Source organism: Bubalus kerabau, chromosome X (assembly GCF_029407905.1).
Source record: "Bubalus kerabau isolate K-KA32 ecotype Philippines breed swamp buffalo chromosome X, PCC_UOA_SB_1v2, whole genome shotgun sequence".
Taxonomy (NCBI): Eukaryota; Metazoa; Chordata; class Mammalia; order Artiodactyla; family Bovidae; genus Bubalus; species Bubalus kerabau.
Genome location: NC_073647.1, coordinates 151,171,833 through 151,198,960, shown reverse-complemented (window position 1 = coordinate 151,198,960; position 27,128 = coordinate 151,171,833). Strand labels below are relative to the sequence as shown.

Sequence of the window (27,128 nt, the reverse complement as noted above, 5' to 3'; positions counted from 1 at the left end):
ATTTTTGTACCCAAAAAAGGCACTTCCAAATGTGTTTTGAGCAACATTGCCAGTGAAATACATATATAGGCTCTCAAAGAAATTACTGAGAAGGAAAGAGTAATTGGTTCTCACCTAATTGCACTGAATCCGCCACCCATCATGGTCCAGAAAGTGGCACAGGGTGGGAGAAACCATAACAAACAAAACCATGACCTAGAAATGGAGAACAATTTCTATAACATTCCCAAACCGACTAGAGATATATACAGGACAAGTTTCGGTAAAAAATAGGCAGATGTAACCTTTCCATTCTAAACCCACTTTGGGGAGGGGGCTCTCACTGCCCCACAACTGCCTCTCAGATAAAAGTCAATTTGCAAACTGTGGTACAGAGTTTTTTCACATGTGTGCTAAGGATGAAATTTTTATGAAGCAGGCTAGCATATTTAAAGATGTAAGAGTTCCCCACAGGTCATAAATAACTACACCAATCTACAACTCCATTTTCCACAGGAAGAAAGAACCCCTATCTGTATACATTTACAGAAATCCCAAATTGCTAACTGCTTTGCTGTTCCCTGGCCACACAGAATGAAGCTGCCTCCATGTAGCACAGGATAAGGCTTTGAGTGGAGACCGAACACAGCTATCTGGCATTTGCAGTCACTGTTTCACTGACTTGAAAAAGAAAACGAAAAAGGTTGAAAGTACCCCACTTACATGTGGAATCTAAAAAGATGATACAAATGAACTTATTTACAAGACAGAAACAGACTCACAGACTTTGAAAACAAAATTATGCTTACCAAAGGAGAAAGGTGAGGGGGAGGATACATGAGGAGTTTGGGATTAACATATACACATTTCTATAAAATAGATAATCAACAAGGACCTACTGTATAGTGCCGGGAACTCTACTCAATATTCTGTAATCACTTATGTGGGAAAAGAATCTGGAAAAGAATGGATATATGTACATGTTTAACTAAACCACTGTGCTGTACATCTGAAATACAATATTGTAAATCAACTCTACCCCAATGTAAAATACAAATAAAATTACAAAAAATAAAAAAATTTGATAGTTCTCTCTCAGAACATAGAATGCTCTTACTTTATGTCTGTTTATTTTGCAGAAACTAATTCACCTGATTTCTTCCAGTCTGATTGGAAAAAGATTTAAACATTGGTCCTGGAAAAGTAAGTTCCAGAAAGCAGTAGTATCAAAGGTGAGAATGTTAGCTTCCAAGTTCTAAACTTCTCAGGAGTCCACACTGCTACCCAGCTTTTCGCACTGCCATCCCCTCACCCAACTGACTCCTGAAAGGTCCTAAGAGGCTGCTGTCAGGAGGCCATTCTCCGTGGGTCTCGTGTGTTTCTGCCCGTTTTCTGTACAAAGGCGTTGGCAGCTTTTGTTCTGTGCTGTCTTATTAAGGATGGTGGTGGGGCACACAGAGATAGTATCTTATTTCTCGAGAGCAGATTTGTTTCCTGACAAAGCCAAAAAAACAGTCTCCTTCTAGGGCAAAGTTTGGGCAGGTGGGTTAGTGGTCCCCTTATAAGTTTGGGGCTTTCCTTAACTCAGGACTCCTCAGCTGGGACACAAACTCACCCTGTACCTGGCATCCCTCTGGATGTGCCTCTTTGTTGGCCCACCCCCTGGGAGACTCGGGGTGGGGGGTAAGGGGCAGTAGACTGACCGAGGCCCATGCTACCTGTTGTCCCATGAGAAATAAAGTCTGTCTCTGACCCAGGAGGCTTGTCTTTTCTACTGATACCTAATAAAACTGTGACAGGTCAACTTATTAGCTTTGCCAGTAGGGCTACGGTTCTTGACATCTGAAAACATCTTCAGGTAAAAGTATTCCAGAGTCATCCCACAAGTATTCTGTGCCTGAGGAAAAAAGAAGTGCACCAAAAATATAGGCGACATCAGGCCACGCTAGAGATCAGTGCAGTCTTCAGGAGGCATCAAGTGCCCTACCGGAAGGGGCCATTCAGTATTCCTCCTTGCTTAAGAGAGGAGCAGGTGTGGTGGGGAAGGGGCAGAAATGAGTGGGAGTTAGTGTCCAGAGGAGGGAGCCCATAACAGCAATGGGGGGAGAGAGTGGGAGAGGATGAATGACAAGGGGAGTTCCATGTTGAGTAGTGGCCAGGGTCCACAGGTATGGGAGTCGTGGCTGAAATATTTGACCTTAGGTTCGCCAAAGGAATCCAATGGGATTCCGTGCTGCTGCAGGCTAGAGATCCATGATTATAGGCTGTGGACTGGAATTCGAAACAAGATATTGGTGTTTAAGGTCCAAGAAGTTAGTCCCAAAGACTGTGGTCTTGCAGTGGACATGGCAGGGCAGCCCTTTGGGGCTCGGGAAGAATGGTCACCTGACATCGGATTGTGTTTTGTTTGAAATCCGAGATAGGCCAAGAGAGGATTTCTTTTTGTCTCATGTAACGTCAAGCAGTGACCAGTGTGGGACAGGGTAGACATGCCACCATGTTATCAGGAACCCAGCTTTCCTCCAGCTGTGTACTCCACCACAGGCTGTGAGACTTGCCCTCATGGTCACAAGGCAGCTGCCAGAGCTCCTGCCTTCACAATTACATTGCAGGCAGGAAGGAGGGAGGGAAATGGCAAAAGGAGCTGCCAGCTGAGAGCCTTCTTTAATTATCCTTCCTGGAAGCCTCACCAGTGACTTCAGTGAGCCCCCCCCCCGCCCCCGTCTGTAGGAGAGGTTGGGAAACACAGCCTTTTAGTTGAACACATTGCAGTCCCTCCATATATATTTATACATGGTCATACTGGTAAGGAAAAAGGTGAGAAAGGCTATTGTGTAGGCAACTAGAAGTCTCTGCTACAGATACTAGAGAAACGTGCACTATTACTAAATTCAATTTAAATCAGCTTCATATTGATTTTCTCCCTATATGTAACATAATTGCAGGCCTCCCTATTTCATTTCAGTTTAACATCTCTTCCTATCACATGGGTTACTGGGGCACTGACTGGCCTTCACTGCACAGTCTCCTCTCTATCTTCCTTTACTCTAAGCCATGACTATGCTCTCAAATTTCCCTGGTCATTGAGGAGACACGGTGGGGGAGGTCTTCTTCAGGTTCTAGCACAGTCATATAATAGAAGTCACTTGTGTCGGTCAACTTTTGCCATGTAACAAACCACCCCACATTTTCATTTTCGTACCTTAAAACAACCATTTTACAATATTATTATCTCTTACAATTCTGTGGGCTGATTTCACTGAGCCAGGCAGTTCTTCATCTGGTCTCACTAGAAACACTGTTTTGGGGGTTTCTGTAACTAGTAGTTATCCTAACAGATCCCACAGTCCCGTGTTGACTTTCTATGGGAAAAGAACTTCACACTAAACGAAAACAATGTATTTTTTCCCACCATCTTAAATCGTCTATTTAAACCCTTTGTACTCCTTCTTCTTGTCTTTTTTTTCTTTTACATAATCCTTCTTATTTAAAAGAAAAAGACAAAGAAGAAGAAGGATACTATGAGTTTCAATATAAAAAATCTTTAAGAAAAAGGCTACAAATTTTAAGGATTAGTAGATAGACACATTCTTGCTTTCCTTCCTTTTACAGGTTAATGCCTTTGTCGCTTCCAGGGCTAACTGGCAAATATCTGGGGAATCTTCTGTTTGGGAGCTGTCCCAAACCACCTTCCAACCTAGTATCTTAAAACAAAATATACTTTCATCCGCAGGAATGTACACTTGGGATTCATTACCACACAAAGAAGTTCTGGAATTTGGAAGAAAAGAGAAATAGACAAGAGAAAAAGACAAAATAGTCTTTTTTGCAACCTGGCTACTAGCATAATTTTGATTTTAGATAATTCTCCGAGACCGTCAATTCAACAACTTAAGCTAGTTAGCATCATAGTTATGAGGCCTCAGAAAGCAGTCGTGTGTTTCCATAATAGCAAGTAATTTTAAGAATTTTCAAGAATATAAGTTAAAAATAATATAAGTGTTTTCACAGAAAAAAGAATATAAAACACATTTTCTAGCAAAGCAAATAACGATACACATAATTAAACATACAATCAACAACACATTTTCTTACTTAGAAAAACTTAAACCATGACACAAGGTGATTATTTGGATATTATTACAAAGGACTTAAATATTCAAACTTTGTTGTGAAAGATCTGGCTAAGCCAGTTACGTAAAAGTCTATCTGTGATGTTATAGTTTCCAAGAAGTGCCATAAAAGTCAAATAGTTAAACATTTCTCTGTGTTGCTTTTTTTTTTTTTTTTTTTTTTGTAATTCTAGAAATGTTACATAAAGTGGTTCACCAAATCATGTAGACACATCACATGTACTGGGGTGGGGAGGGCTGAACTGATACGTCCAAGTTTTATAGACTCAGAAATGAATGAGAAGACACAATGGTACTATATTTAAAGCAAATATCAGTATATCGTATAAAGAAAGGCATCTTACAATAATGAGTCTGTTTGAACACCACAATTTTCAGTTTGTATTTCTAAAATGGGGGGGGGGGATCTATGATATACTGTCAAAAAACAGAGAACTGACATAAAAGCCAAATATAAAGATATAAAAGATAACAGGAACATTCAACCATCCACAGGTAAAAGGCCATCTGGACATAAGCCTGAAACCAGCAAGACACCGTCCACTGCAATTTCTCCAGTCTTGCCCTTGCCACGTTCAGCTTCAAAAATGATCTAATACAGGAGAGGGAATAAAAAATTACTTGCAAATATTTAAAGCAATGATAAAGTCCCACTATTTAGTTGCTATTAAACTGAACTCAATTCATATGTCCCTATTCCATAGAAACAGGCTTTGACACTGAATATATGGTAATGTATTTTCCAGATGCCTGGTATCTACACTGAGTGAATTACAATCAGAGAAAACAGGGCTCCTGCAACACTTAAAAGAATCTGGAAAGCCCTAGAAAGCTGGGAAGAGTAAAGTTTAAGAGGAAATTTTGGAATTCCTTCGCATTAAGAAGAAAAAAAAAAGCAAAACTAAAGGAATAATATGATTTTCTTTTCAAAACCCAGGCTAGAAGAAATTTAATTATCGTTGTGAATCCTCCTCCTCCACTGGTGGGAATGCAAATTGGTACAGCCACTATGGAGATCTGTATGGTAGTTCCTTAAAAAACTAAACACAGAGCTAATGTATGATAGGCCAGTCCCACTCCTGGGTGCCAAGAAAACTGCAATTCGAAAAGACAGATGCATCCCAATGTTCATTGCAGAGCTGTTTACAATAGCCAAGATATGGAAGCAACCTATATGTCCATCAACAGATGAAGGGAAAAGAAGGTGTGGTATAATGGAATATTCAGTTCAGTTCAGTTCAGTTCAGTCGCTCAGCCGTGTCTGACTCTTTGTGACCCCAAGAATCGCAGCACGCCAGGCCTCCCTGTCCATCACCAAATCCCGGAGTTCACTCAAACTCACCTCCATCGAGTCGGGGATGCCATCCAGCCATCTCATCCTCTGTTGTCCCCTTCTCCTCCTGCCCTCAATCCCTCCCAGAATCAGAGTCTTTTCCAATGAGTCAACTCTTCACATGAGGTGGCCAAAGTACTGGAGTTTCAGGTTCAGCATCATTCCTTCCAAAGAACACCCAGGACTGATCTCCTTTAGAATAGACTGGTTGGATCTCCTTGCAGTCCAAGGGATTCTCAAGAGTCTTCTCCAACACCACAGTTCAAAAGCATCAATTCTTCAGCGCTCAGCTTTTTTCACAGTCCAACTCTCACATCCATGCATGACTACTGGAAAAACCATAGCCTTGACTAGACGAACCTTTGTTGGCAAAGTAATGTCTCTGCTTTTGAATATGCTATCTAGGTTGGTCATAACTTTCCTTCCAAGGAGTAAGCGTCTTTTAATTTCATGGCTGCAATCACCATCTGCAGTGATTTTGGAGCCCAGAAAAATAAAGTCTGACACTGATTCCACTGTTTCCCCATTTATTTCCCATGAAGAGATGAGACCGGATGCCATGATCTTAATTTTCTGAATGCTGAGCTTTAAGCTAACTTTTTCACTCTCCTTTTTCACTTTCATCAAGTGGCTTTTTAGTTCCTCTTCACTTCCTGCCTTAAGAGTGGTGTCATTTGCATATCTGAGGTTGTTGATATTTCTCCCAGCAATCTTGATTCCAGCTTGTGCTTCTTCCAGTCCAGCGTTTCTCATGATGTACTCTGCATATAAGTTAAATAAGCAGGGTGACAATATACAGCCTTGACGTACTTCTTTTCCTATTTGGAACCAGTCTGTTGTTCCATGTCCAGTTCTATCTGTTGTTTCCTGACCTGCATATAGGTTCCTCAAGAGGCAGGTCAGGTGGTCTGGTATTCCCATCTCCTTCAGAATTTTCCACAGTTTATTGTGATCCACATAGTCAAAGGTTTTGGCATAGTCAATAAAGCAGAAATAGATGTTTTTCTGGAACTCTTTTGCTTTTTCCATGATCCAGCAGATGTTGGCAATTTGATCTCTGGTTCCTCTGCCTTTTTTAAAACCAGCTTGAACATCTGGAAGTTCACGGTTCATGTATTGCTGAAGCCTGGCTTAGAGAATTTTGAGCATTACTTTACTAGCGTGTGAGATGAGTGCAATTGTGTGGTAGTTTGAGCATTCTTTGGCATTGCCTTTCTTTGGGATTGGAATGAGAACTGACCTTTTCCAGTCCTGTGGCCACTGCTGAGTTCTCCAAATTTGCTGGCATATTGAGTGCAGCACTTTCACAGCATCATCTTTCAGGATTTGGAATAGCTCAACTGGAATTCCATCACGTCCACTAGCTTTGTTCGTAGTGATGCTTTCTAAGGCCCACTTGATTTCACATTCCAGGATATCTGCCTCTAGGTGAGTGATCACACCATCGTGATTATCTTGGTCGTGAAGATCTTTTTTGTACAGTTCTTCTGTGTATTCTTGCCACCTCTTCTTGATATCTTCTGCTTCTGTTAGGTCCATAACATTTCTGTCCTTTATCAAGCCCATCTTTGCATGAAATATTCCCTTGGTATCTCTAATTTTCTTGAAGAGTCTTTCCCAATCTGTTGTTTTCCTGTATTTCTTTGCATTGATCGCTGAGAAAGGCTTTCTTATCTCTTCTTGCTTTTCTTTGGAACTCTGCATTCAGATGCTTATATCTTTCCTTGTCTTCTTTGCTTTTCGCTTCTCTTCTTTTCACAGCTATTTGTAAGGCCTCCTCAGACAACCATTTTGCTTTTTTGCATTTCTTTTCCATGGGGATGGTCTTGATCCCTGTCTCCAGTACAATGTCACGAACCTCTGTCCATAGTTCATCAGGCACTCTATTTATCAGATATAGTCCCTTAAATCTATTTCTCACTTCCACCGTATAATCATAAGGGATTTGATTTAGGTCATACCTGAATTGTCTAGTAGTTTTCCCTAGAGTCTTCTCTTGTGTTGTTGGAAGAGGGTGTTTGCTATGACCAGTGCGTTCTCTTGGCAAAACTCTAGTAGCCTTTGCCCTGCTTCATTCCGTATTCCAAGGCCAAATTTACCTGTTACCCCAGGTGTTTCTTGACTTCCTAATTTTGCATTCCAGTCCCCTATAATGAAAAGGACAGCTTTTTTGGGTGTTAGTTCTAAAAGGTCTTGTAGGTCTTCACAGAACCTTTCAACTTCAGCTTCTTCAGCATTACTGTTGGGGCATAGACTTGGATTACTGTGATATTGAATGGTTTGCCTTGGAAAGAACAGAGATCATTCTGTTGTTTTTGAGATTGCATCCAAGTACTGCATTTCGGACTCTTTTGTTGACCATGATGGCTACTCCATTTCTTCTAAGGGGTTCCTGCCCACAGTAGTAGATATAATGGTCATCTGAGTTAAATTCGCTGATTCCAGTCCATTTTAGTTCTCTGATTCATAGAATGTCGATGCTCACTCTTGCCATCTCTTGTTTGACCACTTCCAATTTGCCTTGATTCATAGAAGGCAATGGCACCCCACTCCAGTACTTTTGCCTGGAAAATCCCATGGATGGAGGAGCCTGGTAGGCTGCAGTCCATGGGGTCGATAAGAGTCGGACACGACTGAGCGACTTCACTTTCACTTTTCACTTTCATGCATTGGAGAAGGAAATGGCAACCCACTCCAGTGTTCTTGCCTTGAGAATCCCAGGGATGGGGGAGCCTGTTGGGCTGCCGTCTATGGGGTCGCACAGAGTCGGACACGACTGAAGTGACTTAGTAGTAGTATGGACCTAACATTCCAGGTTCCTATGCAATATTGCTCTTTACAGCATCAGACCTTGCTTCTATCACCAGTCACATCCACAACTGGGTATTGTTTTTGCCTTGACTCCATCCCTTCATTCTTTCTGGAGTTATTTCTCCACTGATCACCAGTAGCACCTACCGACTGGGAGTTCCTCTTTCAGTATCCAATCATTTTGCTTTTTCATACTGTTCATGGACTCCACGTTCAAGGTCAGGAGGGGCGGTGGTGAGGAGATACCCCTCATCCAAGATAAGGAGCAGTGGCTGCACTTTGCTGGAGCAGCCGTGAAGAGATACCACATGTTCAAGGTAAGAGAATCCCAAGTAAGACGGTAGGTGTTGCGAGAGGGCATCAGAGGGCAGACACACTAAAACCATAATCACAGAAAACTAGTCAGTCTAATCACACAGACCACAGCTTTGTCTAACTCAATGAAACTAAGCCATGCTGTGTGGGGCCACCCAAGATGGGTGGGTCATGGTGGAGAGGTCTGACAGTATGTGGTCCACTGGAGAAGGGAATGGCAAACCACTTCAGTATTCTTGCCTTGAGAACCCCATGAACAGTATGAAAAGGCAATGGAATATTACTCAGCCATAAAAAAGAATGAAATAATGCCATGTGCAACAATATGGATGGATCTAGTTGGTCCTACTGAATGATGTAAGACATAGAAAGACAAATGTGATATGATTTATATATGGAATCTAAAAAAATAGTGGGAAAAATAGTACATATAAACTTAGTTACAAAACAGAGCCACAGACATAGAAAATAAACATGGTTACCAAAGGGGACAAGGGTAGGGAGGGATAAATTGGGAGATTGGGATTAATATATATACACTATCATATATAACCCTGATGGTCTTTTGGTTAGGACATGGAGCTTGCACTGTCAGGGCCCAGGTTCAATCCCTGGACCAGGAACTAACATGGATGGACCTAGAGAATATCACATTAAGTGAAGTAAGTCAGACAAAGAAAGACCAACACCATATGATACCAGTCATATGTGGAATCTAAAATATGACACAAATGTGGACTTCCCTGGCAGTCCTGTGGTTAACACTCTAGCACTCCCAATGCAGGGGGCATGGGTTTGATCCCTAGTCAGGGAACTAAGATCCTATATGTGGCACATTGGGGCCAAAACATAAATAAAATAAAATATGAGACAAGTGAATCTATCTACAAAACAGAAACAGACTCACAGACATAGAGAGCAGACTTGCGGTTACCAAGGTGGGGTGGGGGAGGGGTAGATTGGGAATTTGGGGTTAGGAGAAGGCAGTGGCAGCCCACTCCAGTACTCTTGCCTGGAAAATCCCATGGACGGAGGAGCCTGGTAGGCTGCAGTCCATGGGGTCGCTAAGAGTCGGACACGACTGAGCGACTTCACTTTCACTTTTCACTTTCATGCATTGGAGAAGGAAATGGCAACCCACTCCAGTGTTCTTGCCTGGAGAATCCCAGGACGAGGGAGCCTGTTGGGCTGCCGTCTATGGGGTCGCACAGAGTCGGACACGACTGAAGCGATTTAGCAGCAGCAGCAGCAGCAACAGCAGCAGATGCAAACTATTAGAGAATGGATAAACAGCAGGGTCCTACTGTAGGGCACGGGGAACTCTATTCAGTATCTTGTGATAAACCATAATGGAAAAGATTAGGAAGAAGAATTACAGTTAGATCCCCTACATATGAGCCTTCAAGTTTCTAGCTTTCAGAGATGCGAACCTACGTTCCATTCATGTCAGGCGTGAGTGACATTCCAGCTCATCCTCTGTCTCCTATTGCTGATGATCCTTCAGCTCTACCATCTTCCACCTCCTCTCCCTCCTCCATCGGTAACTCTTCTTCCCTGTCCACTTGATGCCAGCCCCTGTGTGCCAGCTGTTGTACTGCACTACTGTGCTTTTTCAGGTACTGTACCGTAAGATTTAAAATGCTTTCTTTATTTTCCATGTTTTTAAAATGTATTATTTGTGTGAAAAATATTATAAACCTATTACAGTACAGTACTATATAGCCAATTGATTTAGATGGGTACCTTGGCTAAATTTGTCAGACTTACAAATGTGTTCTAGGAACAGAACTCATTCATATGCAGGGGACTTACTGTATATAGAGGTAGAACTGAATCACCTGTACAGCAGAAATGAACACAACATTATAAATTAACTATATTTGAATAAAATAAATATTTTGGAAAATGACCTTCTAGTTTCCATTCATTGTGATAAGTGCTGGGCACAAAATCAATGAGCAGGATGTGCTTTTATGTAGTAAGGAATTTAGAGCCTGGTTTGGAAGGAAGTTGGTGGGAGGAGCCTGACACATGAGCAGTTCATTTCCACAGAATATGATATGCCTGCATCTGACAAGTATTATCATTAGTTGTGCTGTTAAATACCTTGCCTATTTCACTCCAGAATATAAGCTCTTAAGTGGAGGGGAAAGTCTTATTCATTTCTGTAGCCCCAAGGCCTAGGTACTTCAGTAAGTGTTTTGCTTTGTTTGTTAAATCACTGAAAAAGAATGTAAATAATCTCATTTTATACAGTTTTCCACTTACGCTTTTGGGAGTATCAATTCCGTGATACAGCTGAGTTTTCCCCATCCTCCACCGTTCATCAGTGCTCCAGGTTTTCTCCCAGGCCAGGGCATTGTTCCTATTTTTTGCAAACACTCTAAGCTTCCCTACTTTGTTTGCAGCCAGCCGGTAATGAAAGAGCAAACAGAAGTTGCTGTGGGGTTGCAGGTTGGGGAGGAGAAGTTTCAAATGGCTTATGTCCTTCTTCTGACCTGTCAGGGCTGAAACAGCCATATAGTAGCCAACAGCTGGAAGAGAAGAAAAACCCCCAGTTAATGAGGCAATTGCAAAGGGTTGGCTACAGTGAATAAAATAGCTGTTAAAAAGTGAACCCTAGGTGCCTATAGGGAAAGCTCAAGTCCTTTTCATTTCAAATATTTAGGAACAAAATTTTCATGCTAACATGAATTTTAGAATCCTAGGGCTGAAATTCTTTGCTCTGTAGAGAAGGAAACTGAGAGTTAGAGAAACTGAGGAATCTGCTCACATTCACAAAGCTTGGTAGTAGTAGGTATGGGGTAAGAATCTAACTTAATGGTCTTTGAGCACTGTAGATAATTTTCAGCTAACAGAAAACAATGGAATATTACTCAGCCATTAAAAAGAATACATTTGAATCAGTTCTAATGAGGTGGATGAAACTGGAGCCTATTATACAGAGTGAAGTAAGCCAGAAAGAAAAACACCAATGCAGTATACTAACGCATATATATGGAATTTAGAAAGATGGCAACAATAACCCTGTATACGAGACAGCAAAAGAGACACTGATGTATAGAACAGTCTTTTGGACTCTGTGGGAGAGGGAGAGGGTGGGATGATTTGGGAGAATGGCATTGAAACATGTATAATATCATATATGAAATGAGTCGCCAGTCCAGGTTCGATGCACGATACTGGATGCTTGGGGCTTGTGCACTGGGACGACTCAGAGGGATGGTACAGGGAGGGAGGAGGGAGGAGGCTTCAGGATGGGGAACACGTGTATACCTGTGGAGGATTCATGTTGATGTAGGGCAAAACCAATACAATATTGTAAAGTTAAAAAATAAAATAAAATTAAAAAAGAAAAGAAACTAATAAAAAAAAAAAAAGAAAACTTGTGTTCCAGAACTTTCCACCTGCACTGAGTTGTATGTAAGATGGCTAGCTGGTTAGGTGGGTCCACAGTGTGATATTTAATTCACAACATACATGAATTTGTACTAATGGTATCATGGAGCTGAGCCACCATGTGCAACATATCACTCCAAGTTCTATTTGAAGATGGCGGAACACAGATCACCTTCTGTTTCTCAGATCCTTTTCCCAAGAATTTTGTAACCAGTGTAGTGGATGTTTGCTCATCTGCAGCCTTCTGGTCATGGCTTTGATGGACTTGGACAAAAACTCTCTTAGGGTGGGGTTTGAAGAAGTTGACAGAAAGAAGATATTCCTCTAGAAGCCAGGAGAAAGACACAGTGGGTGGGTGGAGTTTTCTGGTAGTCCAACTCCTAGAGACATTCTCAGGGCCCAGACTGACATTGCTCTAGTTTTCATTGGACCCAGAGACTGCCTGGTCTTCTTCCCCAGTTAGTAAGTTTGCCAGATTCAGAGAATAAAAGTACAGAATGCCCTGTGGAGTTTGCATTTCACATAAACAACATGTCTGAGATATACTAAAAAGCATGCGCTGATTATCTGAAATTGAGGCATCCTACATTTTATCTCGCAGCTCTACTAGCTACAGTCTTTTGTGACCCACTGTGGTAGGTTTCCCTTTTACTCCAGTTCAAACCCACTTTGCTCTTTCCTTGAGATTTCAGCCTTCTAAAAATGCTGATTCATCCCGTGTTGAGTGAACCTCAGGGTTATTTGCAAATCAGGTGTTTGTAAATAGGGAACTTCTATCCTCTCCCTTAATCCCACGTTCTAAAAGGAATTTTTGTTAGGAGATACCCAGGTTTCCTGATTGCATGTAAGGGCTTGCAAGGAAGGCTCTCAGGGAGGAATCAGTGTCAAGGAAGGATCTAGAAGGATCTTTTACCTGAAGGCTGGGCATATACCTCTCCAAAGAAACACTTTGATGGGTAAAGAACCAGATTTCCTGAAAGTATAACAGTTATTTCTAATTACAGAGTCAGCCTTAAACGACCAAAATTCTATTTATGCTCCAAATGGGATCTGCTGTCTAAATGCTCTGCCTCAAAGGAAGTTAGAGCCCATCAATAGTAGACAGTGGAAAGTAGGCAACTCAGAGCTTCAGCAGAGCAAAATTCAAGGTTAACTGGAAAGAAAGAAATCCTCCAACGATAGGTGGGCAAGTCCAGTCCAGGAGTTCAGAGTGCTGATCTGCTGCTCATTATGATTTCAGGGCTCTGAGGGGTGATCCTCCTAAAACTCCAGGTTTAGGGAGAGGTCATATTAATATTTCCTTTCCAGATTCCTTTCCCCCTCCTCCTAAACTCAAAAGACAACCACAGAGCACCATAGCTGGTAAACTGGGGAAAAGAAACAACTTCCTTCTACCTTTTCCCAAATACTCTTAATCCTTATACAAAGTCCTACATCTGTGTTTCATCAGCAGGGGAGTGAATATGGAAGAGGTTTGCTGGAGAATCCTTTACGGGGTAGGCGGGTGGGAAATGGACTAAGTCAATCATTTATCAGGGGAGACTTGGGAAGGTCTAAAAGCTTCCAAATGTGACAAACAACCCTGACTTCACAAGCAATGAGAACAGTTATGCTCGAATCATTGGATAGCTTTAATTCCAGGACCGGACCACAGGACATGGATCAGTGAAGACTACATACCACTATCTTGGTCCACAGGATTCCAGTTGAAATCATCTCCTATATCCTGTTTCCAGCCACAGACGCCATGGTCAATGGTGCAGTCAACTGAGATATTTAAATCTGCTAAGAAAAAGAGTGCATTTCAGCATCATTTAGCAGATTAGGAAATGTTTTACCATTGGGAGCTTTGGAAGGCGTGGCCATGTTTGCAGTTGCTGTCAAGAGTTTAGGGAATTTGGGACTAAAAGATGCAAACTATTATCTATAGGGTGGGTAAACAACAAAGTCCTACTGCATAGCACAGGGAACTATACTCAATATCCTATGACAAGCCATAATGGGAAAGAATGCAAACATAAATATATACCTATGAATGTATAACTGGATCACTCTGCTGTGCAGCAGAAACTAACACAACATAGTCAATCAAATATATTTCAATTAAAAAAAAAGTTTAGCTAAGTATGGCCATCTTGGTATCCATTTTGTTTGGCCCTGCAGTCTGCGAGGGCCTTAAACTGGCTTTAGCCCTCATGCAAGTGCAAGCCCTAGATAAGAGCCCATGGAGTCACCTGTAAAAGTGAGTTCCTCATATGACTTTCCCAATGTCCCCTGTGATTGACACCCTCCCCTGCTTCCCAGGGCCTTGTGTCTGCCTTAGATAAGACCCCCCTGAAGCTTACTAACACTCCAATTGTTTTCATTGGAATCCGTCAATGCAACCTTAGCCCAACAAGCCCAAAGCACTACATACACATGGACCCTCATAGAGGCGTGTGCCCCACGTTCTGCCTGGACTTCCCTCTAGGGCCCCTGGAGGCCATGCCATGTAGTTCCCCAAGACCTGGAGTAATAAACTTGGCTATTTCAATTTCTTTTGTGGTCTTTTGTTGAACCATCTGGCACCCAGGGGCTCCATCTAACAAATGTTCATTTAACAAATCCTCACAACTGCATGGGGTACAGGGTCAGCTAGCACAACCTTTGACCCAGTGCCTCCAGTTACTTTTATGTAGATTGGGGTCAGCAAACTAACATCCTGGCCCACTGCTTGTTCTTGCAAATAAAGTTTTATTGAAACACACCACATCTATTCATTTACATATTGACTGTGGCTGTTTTTGAGCTGCAGTGATAGAGCTGACAGATGCAACAGCGAGTGTATGGTTCACAAAGCCTGAAATATTCAGCCTCTGGCCCTTTACAGAAAAAAGTCCTGACCTCTGATGTAGGTGTCAGAAATTACCACTGGGAAAAAGAGGAAAGACTGAGAGGTTTCTGATTTGTAAAGAATATCAGACTCTGGCTTGGAATGGGGGGCTTTTGCAGTTTATACTAAGGAATAAAGGAAGGGCAAAGAAAGGGGAAAAGCTAAAGAGATAAGGGGCAGCAACTGGTTGTTGATGCATTAATGATTTGCAAAGCATTTTCACGTACATTACATCATTTCATGTGGCTGCCACAAAAATTCTACAATCATGCCCATTTTCAAGAAAGTAAAACTGGGAGTCATAAGTGATTTGACCAAGTCCTCCAAACACTGAGGGCTGGAACTAGACCTGACTCCTAAACTAGATTGGAATCCAGGCTGTCCATCTACATATATCTTAAGCCAGTACAAACACACAGCCTCTTTTCTCACTTTCCTTTCTTCTTAACCCAGAAAAGATATTTCAGTCTAACTTCTAAAATTAAAAGATGCCAGGTAATGCTTGCTTCCATTCTTCAATATTCTTTATGAGTGCTATTACACCTAAAATATACTCACTCCTAATATATGTTACTCACCTTTGTGTTTCAGATGGGATGATGTAGTTTTTCTTTGGACCAGAACCAGATCAACTTCACTTGCTTCATTCCCCTTAGGAGCTAACAATGAACACTTGATCAGTAAAAAGAAATCCCTAAAGCCCCACATACTAAGAAGGTACGAATCAATGAACAAAGAGGGTTTATCATATATGGCTTATCATACATAGCTGGCTATTCGTAACCATGGGCTCCACATTTACAGATTCAACCAATGACAGGTTGAATATATATTTTTTTTAAAAATCCAGAAAGTTCCAAAGAGCAAAACTTGAATTTGCCTTGCATACCGGGAAACCATTTACACAGCATTTACATTGTATTAGGTCTTTTAAGTAATCTAGACACTACTTAAAGTATAGGGTAGGATGTGTTTAGGTTATATATGAATATTGCACCATTTTATATAAAACTTGAGCATTCATGGATTTTTGTGTCTGCGGGGGTGCCTGGGACCAATCCCCCAGGGATACTAAGGGACAGCTGTGTTCTACTTACAGAGTATGTTACAGCAATGTTTCCCTAACATTTCCAAAGCATTCATATTGGTGCCAGTTTCCGCATCTAGAACATCTTTTTCAAAAGGTGCCCCAAGTGGACCCCATTAGGCATCACCTAACTAACCTAAACACAGCATATTAAAAATCTGAGACATGACTTTGCTGACAAAGATCCATATAGTCAAAACTATGGTTTTTCCAGTAGTTATATATAGATCTAAGAGTTGGACCATAAAGAAGGCTGAGCACTGAAGAACGGATGCTTTCCAGCTGTGGTATTGGAGCAGATTCTTGAGTCCCTTGGTCCACAATGAAATCAAACCAGTCAATCCTAAAGGAAATCAATCCTGAATAGTCATTGGAAGGATTGATGCTGAAGCTGAAGCTCCAATACTTTGGCCACCTGATGGGAAGAACTGCCTCCTTAGAAAAGACCTTGATGCTGGGAAAGATTGAAGGCAGGAGGAGAAGGGGACAACAGAGGATGAAACAGTTGGGTGGTATCACTGAGTCAATGGACATGAGTCTGAGTAGGCTCCAGGAGATGAAGGACAGGGAAGCCTGGCATGCTGCAGGCCATGGGGTCACAAAGAGTTGGACACTACTGAGCAAGTGAACAACAATAACAACAACAATGGGGCAAGCACAGACAAGGCAAAATAGGGAGCAACAGATGCCTGGTGAGAATGGAAGGGAAAGTCCCAGGCTGGGTCAACATGGAAATCCCCCTGCAGGGGCCGAGGCTGATGATGGCTCTGTACAGTCACCGGTGACAATGGTGATTCTGTGGCTCATGTAGAAAACTGAAGCTTAAGCTCTATATAGAATGTTCCTCTATTTTACCTTTTAAAATTATAACCACACAACTCTGACATTCTCCTTTCACTGAGTGTGCCTGTAAAAAGTGCCTTCAAGAAGGAAAAAGGTAGAGTTTAGCAGATCTACCTGGGTGGGCGGGATGTCTCTGGGGTTTAGGGGTGTGCTGCACCCAGAGCTGGGCAGCCAGATGACTGAGCTGGCAGGACAAGCAGGCTTCCTTGGTCAGGAGCAGAAGGAGGGTCTGCATCAAATAGGACATCTCCCGGGTAAGTGGAAAGGGCTGACCTTCTGTGCATCCCACAGCAGCAAATGTGATTTTGTATCTGCAGAAGATGTTAGTTTCCAGACCATGTAGAGAACCTTGCTTCTTCAGATTTAAAGCTGACCCCATCTTACATAGGCTTCTCTGGTGGCTCAGACAGTAAAGAATCTGCCTGCAACGCGGGAGACTGGGGTTCGATCCCTAGGTTGGGAAGATTCCCTGGAGTAGGGATTGGCTACTCATTCCATGGGCAGAGGAGCCTGGCGGACTGCAGTCCATGGGGTGGTAAAGAGCTGCACACGACTGAGCGACTAACTGTCACACTTCACTTCACCATCTTAGTTACGGCATCTTCCTCTTTCCTGTCATTTGCCAGGGAAAACTACAATTCACTTTTCATAAGATGCATAAATTAACAAAAGTCATACTTGATACTCACAAAACACATCTCCACGAAGGCTTTGTTCTTGCTCCACATGGTTCTCATCTCTTTTCTCATCCTCCAGCCTCTCTTTCTTTCTGTTTTCATTCCTCTTCTTTTCTCCGTGAGGGTTCCCATCTCTGGAAATGCTCTCTTCAGAGCTGAAGGGCTCCCAGTCAACCTTTGCGGTGGGTGTCCCTCTGGGTTCTGCGATGTTTTTCATTTTTACCTTCTGTCTCATGCTATTCTTATGAGCAAGCAATTTCTTAATTCTGTCCTTGATGGTACGAGGTGCTCTAAGGAGTTCTTTCACAGAATTCTCGGGGATAACTAAAACCAACAGTAAAAGAGAAGTTCCACATTGACCAATAATCAGATCTCTCACAAAAATGGAGCATTTAAAAAATGTCAAAGTGCAGTCAATGAATGCTTCCAGAATCAACACATATGAGGCTCAATCATCTGATATTTTAGAAAGAACTGCATTTGCATCTGTTTTAAGTGGTTCCAATGGTTACAGCGGAATCTTAACTACCTTAATCGTTCAAAGACAAACCTTCGTTTTGCTTCTTAAACTATGATGATGAAATACCTGCTCCTACCAAGCTGGGTTACAGATCACGACGTGATGAATTCTCCAGAATCCTCTAATATTTCCGTTTTCACATTGGTATTTGTCAAAGCTGCTGTTGCCCGGGGACCCCTGTAATTTGTTTAAATGTGATGTTAAAAAATTATAGCTAGCACTATGTTGAACCATACGTACATTGCCAATAAGGAGCAATTTGTGACCTACAAATTTTTGACTTTTGATTCAGTGTATACATATCTTTGAATTTCTTCACCTCAACCAACTAGTATCAAAAGCTAAATGATTTTCCTTATTGGTTATTTATAGAGAGGCATCTATATTTAGTTTTACATTCATTTCATATTTCTCACCACTAAATTAAATTCTTTTTTAAAATGCATCTTTGTAATAGACTGACAGACACAGAAAGCAAATTTATGATTACTAAAGGGAAAAGGGAGTGAGAGATAAAATAGGAGTTTGGGATTAACAGATACACACTACTACTATATATAAAATAATCAATAAGGACCCTACTATACAGCACAAATCCCTGGTCGGGGAACTAAGATTCCCACATGCTATGGAGCAACTAAGCCCACATGCCACAACTAGAGAATCCGTGTTCTGCAATGAAAGATTCTGTATGCTGCAACTAAGATCCGACACAGCCAAATAAACAAATAAATGACAAGTTGACTTTTAAAAAATGCTAGGATAAAAAGAGGGCATTTATAAGGTTAAAATGGGTGAATACATGTCAACTACTAAGATCAATGGCCAACATATATTGGGCCTGTGTCTACTATTATTTTTAGAATTCATCACCAGAATGTCGAAAATCTTCTACTAAGTTAAATTCTTTTCCAGATCATACCTCTTCTGCTTATGTTATTACTGAAGGAAAAAGTATTGGAATGGCCTCATTGTACTCACATCTATATTCTTGAATATGCTCTGTAAAATGTGAACTTCTAATGATTAAAGCATATGTTCAATGACTAAAGAAGCTGCTTTCCAATGGGAACCACCATTGAATTTTGGTAAAGAAGCCATTGTCACTATTACTCCTCCTATGAGTGCATGGTTGTAGAGCATTTAATACATTCTGGGCTGGAGTTAAGCCCTACACATGGATGCTTATTTATTATGTATGGATTATTTCATGTAATAGCCAAAACAGTATTAAGGGTCAGACACTATTATGGGCTTCCCAGGAGACATAAGAGACACAGGTTCAATCCCTGGGCTGGGAAGATCCCCTGGAGAAGAGCATGACAACCCACTCCAGTTGCTTGGAGAATCCCATGGACAGAAGAGCCTGGCAGGCTATAGTCCATATTGTCACAAAGAGTCGGATATGACTGAAGCAACTTAGCATGCACGCACACACTATTTTGAAGAGAGAAACTGAGATCCTGATAGGCTAGTTTGCTCTCAGACCATAGGCAGTAGGCTAGGGAGCCAGGAATCAAGCCAAGGCAATTTGATTCCAGAAGCCATGCTCTTGGTAACTAAATGACACAGTGTCCTTTCTTAAATTGACTGTTACTAACCAAGTTGGGTAGTATTAGAGTTTTGATTTCCTTAGAATGACGTATAGCTGCTGTCAAACTCAGACCAAATTATCTAATGGTGCATTATTAATACCCACATATTCCCTGGTGGCTCAGATGGTAAAGAATCTGCCTGCAATGCAGGAGACCCAGGTTTGATCCCTGGGTTGGGAAGATCCCCTAGAGAAGAGAATGGCTACCCACTCCAGTATTCTTGTCTAGAGAATTCCATGGACACAGGAGCCTGGTGGGCTACTGTCCATGGGGTTGCAAAGAGTCAGATATGACTGAGAGACTAATACATACACACACGTATAAGAACAGTAAAAGAATACACACATCCACATTTAGGTTGCATTATTCTTTGGATACAGATGGTGCATAAGGATAATTGACTAACTCCTCTTTTGTACTGCCATCTAGGGTCTGGACTTTTTCAAAAATAATACACTCATAATAAAAGCTACTTTATTATTATATACAAGCAGTTCACACAGATACAAATGTATTTTACAACACAGCATTTTATAATGCTGAACACTAATTAGATGTGATTCTCTCATTTTTCTATGACTTTTCTTTGCATATAAGGGTGGATTTTGGTCATCCTTTAAGCAATGTGTATTAAGACGTTAAGATCAATTTTCAAAAGAGACATGGCTGTTTATTTTACAGAGAATCAATCAAAACAGAATGGAAAGGACTGGGCAAATAACATAGTGAGTGACCTGAAGATAGTTTTCTTTTGTAAATAAACATTTTGGCAAAAGACTAGAGAAATGATTCTGCTGCAGAATGGACAGCAACAAAATTAATGATTTTTCAGATATCAAACAGAACATTGTGATAAGTTTGAGGTTTTGAAGAATCAAGAAAAATTTGTTTTAAACTGCTCCCCTAAATAAGCTTAGAGTTGGATGACCAAAGAAAAAAAAAGTTTTCTTAGCATAAGAAATGTTTAGGTTGACCAAAATAACAAACAGCTCATTAACAAACAGCTCATGCAACTCTATGCCAAAAAAAAAAAGAAAAAACAAGCCAACCAGAAAAATGGACATTTCTTCAAAGAAGACATGCAGATGGCCAAAAACCACATGAGAAGATGCTCAACATCACTAATTATCAGAGAAATGCAATCAAAACTACAACGAGGTATCACCTCATATCAGTCAGAATGTCCATCATCAAAAAGTCCACAAACAGTAAATGCTGGAGAGCATGTGGAGGGAAGGGAAGCCTCCTATACTGTTGGTGGCAATGTAAATTGATACAGCCACTGTGGAGAACAGTATGGAGAGTACTTTAAGAACTAAAAACAGAACTACCATATGATCCTGCAATCCCACTCCTGGGCATATATCCAGAGAAAACTGTAATTCAAAAATATACATGTACTGCTAAGCTCATAGCACTATTTACAACAGCCAAGACATGAAAACAACCTAAATGCCCATCAACAGAGGGATGCATAAAGAAGAGGTGGCACATATATACAATGGAAAACTACTCAGCCACAAAAAAGAACACAGCAATGCCATTTGCAGCAACATGGATGGACCGAGAGATGATCATACTAAGTGAAGTCAGTCAGGTAGGGGAAGACAAATTTCATATGATAGTACTTATACATGGAATCTAATTTTTAAAAGTGATACAAATGACCTTATTTACAAAATAGAAACAGACTCACATATTTCAAAAACAAATCTATGGTTATCAAAGGGGAAAGGTGGAGGGGTGGACAAATTAGGAGGCTGGGATTAACATATACTCACTACTATATATATATATATATATATATATAGACACATATATACCTGAGTCACTTTGGTGTACATCTGCAACGAACACAACATTGTACACAAACTATACTTCAGTAAAATTTAAAGACTGTTTGGGTTGATGGGGGATTTACAATCTCTAAACACTGGGCTACAATAACAAAAACATGGGTTGCAAACAGCTACCCACTTGCTCGCTTACAAACAGTGCCTTCATTTGGACGTTGGTGACACACTGTGGTTTCAAGAGGGGCCAGCGATTAAGAAGGAAGAGCACTCCAGGTCTGTTTTGGCCAGTTCTTCCTAATCTCTGTGATTCTTTGGTCTGGGGACAGGGATGAGTACGTGGAGGTGAGTTGAGTTGCTCCCTTACTGACACAAGTGTTTTTCCAGTGAACCTTTTTTCTCTATGCACAGCATTTTTCTGCATTTACTTTTACAGGATTTCAGAGTCAGGAGGAGCTAGACCTTAATGAATATGATTGAAACTGTGCTAATAACAGTCTGAGCCAGAGCTAACTTTATTGAGCATCTACTATGTGCCCGGCCGAACTAAGCTCTCTGTCTATACTACCTCATTCAAGTCTCAATGAACCTATGAGAGAAGTATTGGGAGGAATGTGGGGGCCCCCAAACATAACCCAAGATAAGGATTTGGGTGCAGGTGGTTTACTTAACAGGTGATTCCAGGAGGCGGAAGAGGGGTAAGAGGGACAGTGAGACAGGAAGGGAGGAGAGTCAAAAACGTTGCCTCGATGGACAGGTAATCACTGTGGGTGTCAAGGGACATCTGGGAGCCAGCACAGAACCCACCTCAGAGCTGTCCTGCTGCACAGGGGAGGCTGGGGGATTGAGGTGTAGATCCTTGGCCCCCACGGCTTGAGGACTGACTATCCCTGGGGGTGAGAACTTGGGGCTTTAGCTCTGGGAGGAAGGCACAAGGCCACGATGCAGGCAGAGTCCACTGCACTGGGGCTTGGGACATGCACAGAACTGTCCCCCACCTCACTGGAGTCAGGGGTCTCTGAGGGATGGTGGCCTGGCCCCTTCTGAGGACTCGCTAAAGGGCCACCACGGGGCCCATTTCAGATAGAAAGACACTGAGTTTAGAGAGGTGAAGCACCTGGCCAAAGACCAAAGGCAGTATGGGGTACAGCTTGGATTCAAATTCAGGCCTTCCTAGCCCTAAGCTGGGCTGTCGACCAGACGACCTGAGACCGGCGAGGCCAGAATTGACATGTGCAAAGTTGGTGGCGTGAGGGAGCCCTTGACCACTGATCGTGTGTGGAAGGTTTACTGATTCCGTCCCTTCTCTGCAGGTCTTTCAAAATTATGGCATCTTTCCTGCCATCCCACCTACCCATGCACATCCCTGCACAGGAAGCCAGTCTCTCAGCCTTTCTTTGAATAAAGTTCCAGAAGGACACCATGGGCACGTCTACACAGAGGGACAGAAACCACAGCAACAAGCTACTGGAGACCGAGGAGTCGCTGAATCCCATCTCTAACCAAAACGGGGGCCCTCCTGGAGGCCATGGTCCCCACTCCACAGGTTCTCTTCACTCTGAGATCCCTGATGGGGAAATTTGTCAGAGAGAATGCAGTCCCGCTCTTGGCCTACTTTGGCTATGGGAAAGCACTTTTACTTTTGTTGTTGTTCAGTCTCTCAGTCATGTCCGACTCTTTGTGACCCCATGGACTGCAGCATACCGGGCCTCGCTTCCATCACCAACTCCTGGAGTTTGCTCAAACTCATGTCCATTGAGTCGGGGATGTCATCTATCCACCGCATTCTCTGTCGTCCCCTTCTCCTCCTGCCTTTAATCTTTCCCAGCATCAGGGTCTTTTCCAGTGAGTTGGCTTTTTTACTTTACATTCCTCAAAATATTTACAGGTACTATGTCTGCTTTTCCACACCCTTTTTTTTTTTTCCCCTTCCAGGTTAAACGCTGCCCCGTTCTTTTGGCAGTTCTTCACAGAATGTGATTTCCACACTCATCTTCTTTGCTTATACTCTTGTGTACGTCATCTCATCCAGTGCCGCTGGGGTATGATGAATCTTTTATGAGTGTGGTGCTCAGAGTCCATCATGGTGTGTGGGCTGTTTATTTTTGCCATCACTGAGTTCAGCTCTGTTGTCATCAGGAGTATCAGCCAGGTGGGGGTACAGGATAGGATACAGGCCCAGGGACGACTTACAGCCATATTTATTGGAATATGTGGCTATGCTCCTAAGGCATCTATGAGAGAGTAGAGTCAGGGTGTCCAACAAGTCTTGGCACACAATGAGCCAATGCTAAAAGGGACATGATCAAAGGATAAGCCCAGGTGACTAAACAGAGTGGGACACGGTTGGTCAGGCACGTGACTGACCTGTAATCTTTGCTGGCTGGTCTTGGAAGATATTCCAGGTGCTCACCATGATTTCTAGTTTTCTTCTCTTTCAGGATGCATGACAGGATTAGATATATTTTCTCCCCTGCTTCCAAGCTTAATCATGATCGTCCACACTTCTTTAACTGCTGTGATGAATCCTCAGCCTTGGATTGACACCGTGATACCATAAGACAGTGGGACCTCTGTCAGCCTGCATTCCTAGAAAGAAATGCCCTGACAACTCTCTCTGGGTATAGCACAAGTGGCAAAAGAAACTGTGATTATTGTTGCAGCTTTTGACAGCAGTGATGTTTTCATTGAGTGTTTCAGAGTTTACCAGCTGAGCATTAAAGAATTCATCAGCAGAAACCATGAGACTTGACTCTACTTAAAAAAAAAAAAAAGTGAATAGAGGCTTGAGGAGGATTACAAAGGGAGGTTCGCTTCATTGTACATTTTTTTCAGTTATACGTTCTGAAAAAAGTCCTGACTCACATGGTTCAAAACCTTCTCCGGTTCTAAGCCACTGACTCTTCAGGACTGTTTGTTATTGCCCCATATTCGAGCCTCTCCTGACTGATACATTTGCTCAGTGTCATCGTCCTCAAATTTTATTTTCAGTATTTGAAAACATGTCCTGAGCAGAAGACCCTTCAGAATCCCTGCGGTGCTTTAAGTGTAGTGCCTACAACTTCTGTGAGAACAGGAGGTGTGGTCTGATTAGCTGAGAAGACCAGTCAGAGGCGGAGTTAAGTTTCCAAACACTGTATGCAGGCATCCTGCTCCCCTTCTGCTCCCAACACACCAGAGGGGAAGGAGCAGGGAGAAGGAAGGGAGGAAGGAGACAAGGAGCAAATGCTTTACAGGGAAGAGCCAAGATTCGGTGACCAAGAGCACTTACGGGCGCGCTGCAGTCCGCTGCCTTTATACCCCTGCTTGCACTTGCACTTGAAGGATCCTTGGGTATTGAGGCAATTGGCATGGAGGCTGCACGTGTGGGTATTTGCAGCACATTCATTTATATCTGAAAATGTGAACAGTCGCAAGAATCATCTTGTGGTAACAGCACTTGCTGAAAGACTATCCCCTGAACTTGAGTAACTCCAGGGCCAACCACTCCACCCAGCCAGCGAACCCTATGTGGCCAGGGAACTGAGAAGCGCTGAGGATGCCTGATGCCTTGGCCCAAATCCCTGGCTTTGCTTGCTGCTCGGTATGGTGGGAGGGTGTCTGCAGCTCACCTCCCCCACAGAAACCTCCTCTCCTGCTTATCAACACTCCTGACATCTCTAAGTTGTTTGGGCTTGATTGCATAACATTGTCGTCGGCCAAACTCTTCCACTGGGGGCCAAGCGGAGGCACGGAGATGGACACAGACAGCGTGGCCCCTCTTCCGTGTCTTTACAGCCGTACTGGCAGTTGGTCATGGCACACGTCCGAGAGTCTGTGAAAAGAGGCACAGGTTAGCCTTTTCCCCAGGAGATGATAAAGAAATGCTCACTGACCCCTGAGACATGAAATGTAACACGTGGGATGGCATCAGAGGATAAGCTTCATCATCTGAGTCCCAGATGGAGATCCAAATGGAATCTGTGCAGGGGTGGTGTCTTGTTGGCCCCATGGTTGATTCTGTTGGCCAATGCATTGCACCTGACTGTCTTTAGGCAGAGCATGCGCCCCTCAGTCACCAAAGACAGCATCTCTCTCTCTTCCTATACAAGATCCTTTACGTCACCTGACTGATCTCTACTACTGGCTGAAATGCACCCTCTGATAGAGATGATTCATTTGAATAAATAGGGTAAAAAAAATGCCAATTCTACCCATCTCTCCATTCATATCTAGCCTCCTTGAGAGTCACTCAAATCATTAAACCTTGTCTTTTAGGTGCGTGTATTAAAACACGCAGCAGATAAGGCTGATCAGCTACCCAAAAGCCATTCCCATTACTGAGGCTGAAAAGCCAGTTACACATCTTTTTCCTAGCTTCCCATGCAGCAACAAGGGAGTGGCCATATGATTCGGTTATAGCCAAAGAGATATTAAGATAAGCCTGCTGGAGTTTCTGGAAAAGATGCTGCTGCATGACAAAACGATGGACACAAAAGAGGCGTTTGTTTCCCGGCATCGCTCCTTTTCCCTTTGTCTTGCCTACCTTTGATGTGTGTGTGATATCTGGAGCTAGGGCAGCCATATTGTGACCACAAGGCCACAAGCATGAGGATGAAATCAATACCCTGAAGATGGCAGAGGCTGAGTCCTTGCTGACCTGTTCTGGAACTGCTTGCCTCCAGCTTTTAAAAGTAAAGATAATTTAGTTCGATTTTTCTGTCACGCATTGCTAAATAGGCTGTGTTTCACGAAAACACATATCCCGAGTAGGGTTCCAGTATATATGGATCAAAAGTGCCTATAACAGGGGAGCACAGTGAATGTCCTCTCTTTATACACCCGCATGTATAACATGCCAGTCAACCAGCTGGACGAAAGAGACTGCAAAGGGCTGGGTAAATAAAATCAGCATCCATGAGAGACATTCAGGGCCACCTGGCCACTGGAAGCTATAAACAGGGAAGCAGAGGCAACCCTCATATGTATAGTAATAGACAAAGAGGGTACCAGGACAGACACCCAGGCCACGGTAATGTAGCAAACACTGACCAATGGTTATATTTCTAGTTTATTCCTGTTCTCTTTAGTTGTCTACTTTCAAAATTAATCTTCAAAATTTACCTCATTTTATTCTTCCATTTGGAGAAACATTATCTTTTTTGGCACTAAAAAGGCTTTCGTGGAATGTTTCAGAAACATCCATTAGCATATATCTTTTTAAAAATGTTACGTGATGACTAGAAAACCCTGGACAGTTGTTCCCAAGGGGCTGGGGGGTGACGGGGGTAGTTCTGGCAAAGTTCTATTTGGTAGTGGTTACATGGATGCTGGCTTTATAAGGATTCATTAAGCTAAGTATTTGTTTCTTGGGGGTCTCTGTTTAATGTATAATAAATATTTTTTTTTAAAAAAACTCAAAAAAATTAAAAAAAAAAGACTCTCTGAATGCCTGCTTTATCTCTTAAACATGCTTGCTAATGGAGACTCTAGTGGTGTTGGGGCATTTTGCCAAGTGGAGCCAGCAGCTCAAGGGTGAGGCAGGGGTGGGGGAAGTGCAGGAGCCCGGATTTTACAACCAATGGAGGGAGAGCCCAGGATAGGCTGGGAGAGCCCAGGATAGGCTGGGGAGTCAGAGGACCCTGCAACCATGGGAAGCTGGCAGAAGGCACAAGCTGCAGGCTTGTTGGGGGTGGCAGGGCAGATGGATTTGCTTTTCAGCTGTGACATAAAACCTGAAAAACCTTCCTTCTCAATAAATGAACGGATATAGACATTTAGGCCCCACAGGA

General features: G+C 42.5%; 2 protein-coding genes across 2 annotated transcripts in view; both read right to left on the bottom strand.

Moving 5' to 3' along the window:
- Positions 1-4,593: 4,593 nt before the first annotated feature.
- EGFL6 (EGF like domain multiple 6) overlaps positions 4,594-27,128 on the bottom strand; it is a 393,771-nt gene continuing 371,236 nt past the window's right edge. Inside the window, exons 6-10 of the mRNA XM_055563751.1 lie at positions 17,462-17,773; positions 15,421-15,501; positions 13,651-13,752; positions 10,840-11,105; positions 4,594-4,704 (exon numbers count right to left, since the gene is read on the bottom strand). Coding sequence (XP_055419726.1) covers positions 4,594-4,704; positions 10,840-11,105; positions 13,651-13,752; positions 15,421-15,501; positions 17,462-17,773 — 872 coding nt within the window. The remainder of the gene's footprint in view (positions 4,705-10,839; positions 11,106-13,650; positions 13,753-15,420; positions 15,502-17,461; positions 17,774-27,128) is intronic.
- Positions 22,412-27,128, bottom strand: part of LOC129639459 (ADP-ribosylation factor-like protein 13A) — a 293,826-nt gene continuing 289,109 nt past the window's right edge. The window contains exon 8 of the mRNA XM_055564621.1: positions 22,412-22,562. Within this exon, the coding sequence (XP_055420596.1) occupies positions 22,412-22,562 (151 nt within the window). The remainder of the gene's footprint in view (positions 22,563-27,128) is intronic.